The following is a 5,037-nucleotide window of genomic DNA, read 5'->3' on the forward strand; positions in this document are numbered from 1 at the left end:
TTCGAAGGACCCACATGAGTTTATTGACGATAAGAATACAAAACTACAATTATGCACCTTTAAATGATCCCATATTCGTTTTTGAGTCCTAACCCACAAAATAAATCTGCATAAAGTATGAAAATTTATCAAGAGGAAAGAAGAAGTGTACCTGCTGAGCTCGAATACGACCTTGCCTCTCAGCACAACATTTGTCCATGGAGGACTTGAGGGATTTCTCGAGCTCTACCACCTTGGATTCCAAACTCCTAGATTTCCTCCTCCACATATAGAAGGAGAGGGCTGTGGAAGCAGAGAGAGCTGCGGCGAGAGCTAAAGTTATGGTTGCTGTCAATGTCAAGAACTTTGAAGATTGGGAGGAGGCCATGGGAATATATGTATGTCTGTCTCTCTCTTTAACTCTGTCTTGAGTTGAAGTTGGATCCTTAACTAACCTCTCCCTTATTTGTGTTTTGTGCTTGTTTGTTTCTTAAAAATGCAAAGACTCCTTGGCAGTCAAATATACATACTATGTTTGCTTTCTATTTTCCTTGTAGGGTTGCACTTCTTAGGAAGTACAACTGTACAACAGAACAAAAACCCAGGAAGACTGGCATCATTTCTAAGTATCAAAATAATCCTTAAAATAAAATAAATAAAAAATTAAAAAATCTAAGCAATGTTTAGCACTAAAAAAAAAAAGTGAGGGTATGAACAGGTCAGTGTAGGCCCAAACTCAAACATAACAGGATGTACCAATTATATATCTTCTACGTATGGATTGGACTAAACTTGAAAACAAGCCCAAAAGAAAAAAAAAAAAACAAAACAAACAAACCTTGCCACTGGTCCATGGCCCAAATTTTAGGAAAAAGTCCAATAAAGAGTAAATCTTTTTTTTCTGAGAGAGTTTTAATATATGACATTCGCTCTTGATGATAACTTTTTATGATCAAACCAAGACACTAATCGATTTTTGGTATAAGCGAGGATTGAATCTAGATCTTTTATTCAATTATCAGAAACTTTATCAATTAAATTAATTGAAACCCACATAAAGAGTAATTATTAGATACTCTCATAGCGGTGAATGATGCTTCATTTCACTATACTCAGAGGATACTTAAAAAATTTTCCACGAATAAGAATATAAGATGACATATATTTTTATCACAGGTAATGCACATGATTTACTTAATGTAACCAATGAAGTGCCTTATGCATTGCACATGACAAGGACACATGTCATTTTTCTACTGTGAACTGAAATCTAATGCTCCAAATTTGTTTGGAGCTAATCTTTGTCCCAATTTTTAAGCCCTTAATTACTTATTTTTTTTCGACAATTCGATAGATAAGACTAGCAAAGGAGAAAGATTTGAGCCTCTTCGTTGGAAACAAATAAGAGGTGCCAAAGCCCAAAGAAAAGCCCAGCAAAGAGAGACCAGTCCTAGTGAGCGCCTTACATTTGATTCTTGGATTGTAATTAATGTTTGTTTTCTTGGAAATATTTTGGAGACTTGGTTTGAATGATTAGGATTTTTAAATTGTGAAATGAAGATTTGGTTTAATACTACTTTGATTTGATGAGATCTTAAACGTGCAATTTGATTCTTCATCACAATTAAATAATTTATTTAAAAAAAATTATTTCATAAAATATTTTTTAATTTAAAATATAATAAAAGAGGCAAAATCACTTTAGACACTCAACGGCAATTCTTTATCAAGGATGACTAAAATTGAACAAAATTAAAATTAGAAGACTGAATTAAACAAATCAAATTTAGACTGAATTAAATTTTAGGCAAAATAAATTTGTAATTTAGCCTTATAATTATTATATTTAAGATTTAGGAAGTCTGTTAAATTCAGCTTACTTTAGTAAAGTTACTACAGTAGTAATGTTTTATAATATTCTGTCTCTTTTCTTTCCGAACTGAGTTTAGCAAGCACCTGGACAGTGAGCGCCTTACATTTGATTCTTGGATTGTAATTAATGTTTGTTTTCTTGGAAATATTTTGGAGACTTGGTTTGAATGATTAGGATTTTTAAATTGTGAAATGAAGATTTGGTTTAATACTACTTTGATTTGATGAGATCTTAAACGTGCAATTTGATTCTTCATCACAATTAAATAATTTATTTAAAAAAAATTATTTCATAAAATATTTTTTAATTTAAAATATAATAAAAGAGGCAAAATCACTTTAGACACTCAACGGCAATTCTTTATCAAGGATGACTAAAATTGAACAAAATTAAAATTAGAAGACTGAATTAAACAAATCAAATTTAGACTGAATTAAATTTTAGGCAAAATAAATTTGTAATTTAGCCTTATAATTATTATATTTAAGATTTAGGAAGTCTGTTAAATTCAGCTTACTTTAGTAAAGTTACTACAGTAGTAATGTTTTATAATATTCTGTCTCTTTTCTTTCCGAACTGAGTTTAGCAAGCACCTGGACGTCTCTCTCTCTCTCTCTCTCTCTCTCTGAGCAAAGTCAAACCATGTCAACAGTATCAGGTACTGCCTTATCAATATATATTTATGCTATTAATTAATGTATTAGACCATTAGGTAATCTTCTATTATTGCTCTTTTGTCCGTTTATATATGAAATATCTGTGTCTGAATTGGCCCCCCAAATATATATTTATTTGTAAATGTAGAAACTTAAAAAAAAGAAAAAAAAAAGAAGCTCAGATGAAACCCATTCTATGAAAATTGGGAAGTGCAAATCAATGGGTGGGAGCATTGTGTTGGTTCTACTGTTGTCCTTGTTTTTACTATTATTTTCAGTCTTTAATGTGTCTGATTTTCATGACCCATTATCTGAATTTGGAAGCAGCTTCAGTCCCAATCCTCAATTCTTCAGTTTGAATCTCACATTGCACAACCATCACTTGCTGAATTCTTTTCAAGCCCTTTTCACCAGGTGCTCAATTTCTTGTCTTTTGTCTTTTGCATGGTTTTTTTGAAAGAAGTTGATGCATTTTATACCCTCAAAGTAACAAGCCCACAATTATAAAAATAAAACAATGGCATAGGCATAGGCAAGTTAGAATCTTGCTTTGATTAAAATTGGCTTTATCAATTTCTTCTTTCAAAAAATCCCAACTTGTGCGTTTTATATGAACATAATATCAAATTTCTCTGAACAGAACCTTAATATCTGCTGTACCCTTATGCAGGAAATTGGTTTCATATGCAGAGACAAACAACGGAAATTCAGCTCCCAAGAGTTCAAATATGAGAAATGATAGTTACATCGAAGGGCCATTGGTAGAGGAGTTCACATTTCCTGCAAATTCTGCTCTATTCAATAGCTGTCATGCTTCTACCATTGTTGAGGTTATACAGGACAGAAGCATCTGCACTTTTATTGTAGAGTTTGTAATGTTTACTTTATTGATGTAAATGGACTAGATTGTGGTTTCTTTGTGGTTTGTGTAGGTTGAGAAAGATCACTTTTTGGTTGCCTATTTTGGGGGTTCATTAGAGGGGGCTCCTGATGTGAAAATTTGGTTGCAACGCTACAAGGTAATCATATATTTAATTTATAAGGTCAATGAATTTCTTGAATTGTTCCTTTTTGAATTAACAGAGGGATGAGCCTATAAAGTTTCTGCTCATCCAAGTATATGCTCGTCATATAGTCCAAATTGAAACTATAATTTTGTAGTTACTTTAACTATAATGTCCCCTCCTTTGTGACATATGCTGCTTGTATGTTCTGATTTTTCTCCTAATTCTCTCTCTCAGCCCAGCCTTGAAATTTTAAATTGAGGTCGCATTTTGCAAGCAAATCCACTAACAAGAAGGTGGTTTGGGTTGTTTTATTTGCTACTTAAATTCATTTCCCAGTGTACAAGTGACTTTTTTTTTTCCCTAAAAATATTTACAATGTAAGAACCCTTAATCCCCCATCTTGTACCCCCGGTGCATTGATCCCTAGACCTCCACCTTTGCAAGGAGGAGAAGTACCACTAAAGCTTTGGTACAAATGACTGTTTAGATTAGCATTTATTGGAGGGTTTCTTCGAATTACCTGACCCCTTCCCTTTGTGTTAAATTATATGGTTTGGTTTCTTAAATGTTTCTTAATCATATGAACCCACTGGCAAATGAATTTAATCACTCCATTTCAATTCCATGAGGAATATATTTGTTTTGAACTTACTGGGTATATTTCTTTTTCAATATTTTAGATTTATAAGGTTACCTAACCCAATGGGCGGAAATTTTCCTGGCAGAATGGCAGTTGGCAGTCACCTGTTGTCGTTGATGAACAAGAAGATGTTCCGCTGTGGAACCCTGTGCTATTCAAACTTCCATCAGATGAGCTGCTGCTCTTCTATAAAATAGGTCCAGAGGTTCAAAAGTAATGCAATTAATGGTTGTTCATTCTTTGTTACTTGTTTCTATCTGCAAATCTCTTTTTTAACCTAATTACATGATGATGTTCTTTTCTATGATATGTTTTAGGTTCAGCTGTAATAATGTTTCTGTGGACCTTGTTTGTAATTATTTATTTTAATGGTTTGAACTGGGTATAGTTATAGCTTTGTAGCCTTGAAACTCTGGAATAAATACCAATAAATTTGCTGTTTTGGGACTTAGGCTATCAAATGGTTGAGAAGTTACATTTCAATCTTTAAAGTATTTCAATGAATGTTTTTTTTTTTTTTTTTTTTTTTTTCTGTGCTTTGTTAGTTATCATTATTGTTATCACTATGCTCTTGATTTTTTAGCACCCTGCAGATATGCGAACTTAATTGTAATTACTGCCATCTGTTGCATACAACCTCTGCTAACTGTTGGCTTATTGAATTTCAGATGGAGTGGATGCATGAAGCGGTCATATGACAAAGGTATTACTTGGACAGATAGAGAACAACTTCCTCCTGGTATATTAGGTCCTATAAAGAATAAGGTATAACTTCGCTGTGATGTATGTTCATATGAGATATTAGGGGTGGAACCAGGAATTTTTGTTTAGGGTGGGGGCCAAGACTATGCCATCATATTGATTTGCAATTAAAAAAAAAAA

At 32.8% G+C, this 5,037-nt stretch overlaps 1 protein-coding gene across 4 annotated transcripts in view; it reads left to right on the forward strand.

The window, feature by feature from the left end:
* Positions 1 to 2,421: 2,421 nt before the first annotated feature.
* The window catches only part of LOC112003577 (uncharacterized), a 7,459-nt gene continuing 4,843 nt past the window's right edge, over positions 2,422 to 5,037 (forward strand). The window contains exons 1-6 of one of the 4 annotated variants that reach the window (XM_024035786.2): positions 2,422 to 2,510; positions 2,836 to 2,922; positions 3,179 to 3,338; positions 3,441 to 3,527; positions 4,241 to 4,368; positions 4,824 to 4,920. In XM_024035786.2, coding sequence (XP_023891554.2) covers positions 3,237 to 3,338; positions 3,441 to 3,527; positions 4,241 to 4,368; positions 4,824 to 4,920 — 414 coding nt within the window. In that variant the 5' untranslated portion in view covers positions 2,422 to 2,510; positions 2,836 to 2,922; positions 3,179 to 3,236. Of the gene's footprint in view, positions 2,511 to 2,633; positions 2,923 to 3,178; positions 3,339 to 3,440; positions 3,528 to 4,240; positions 4,369 to 4,823; positions 4,921 to 5,037 lie in introns of those variants that run through there. The other 3 variants (XM_024035787.2, XM_065769295.1, XM_024035784.2) reach the window with 3 other exon arrangements.

This window comes from Quercus suber, unplaced genomic scaffold (genome assembly GCF_002906115.3).
Source record: "Quercus suber isolate HL8 unplaced genomic scaffold, Cork oak 2.0 scaffold_1105, whole genome shotgun sequence".
NCBI lineage: Eukaryota > Viridiplantae > Streptophyta > Magnoliopsida > Fagales > Fagaceae > Quercus > Quercus suber.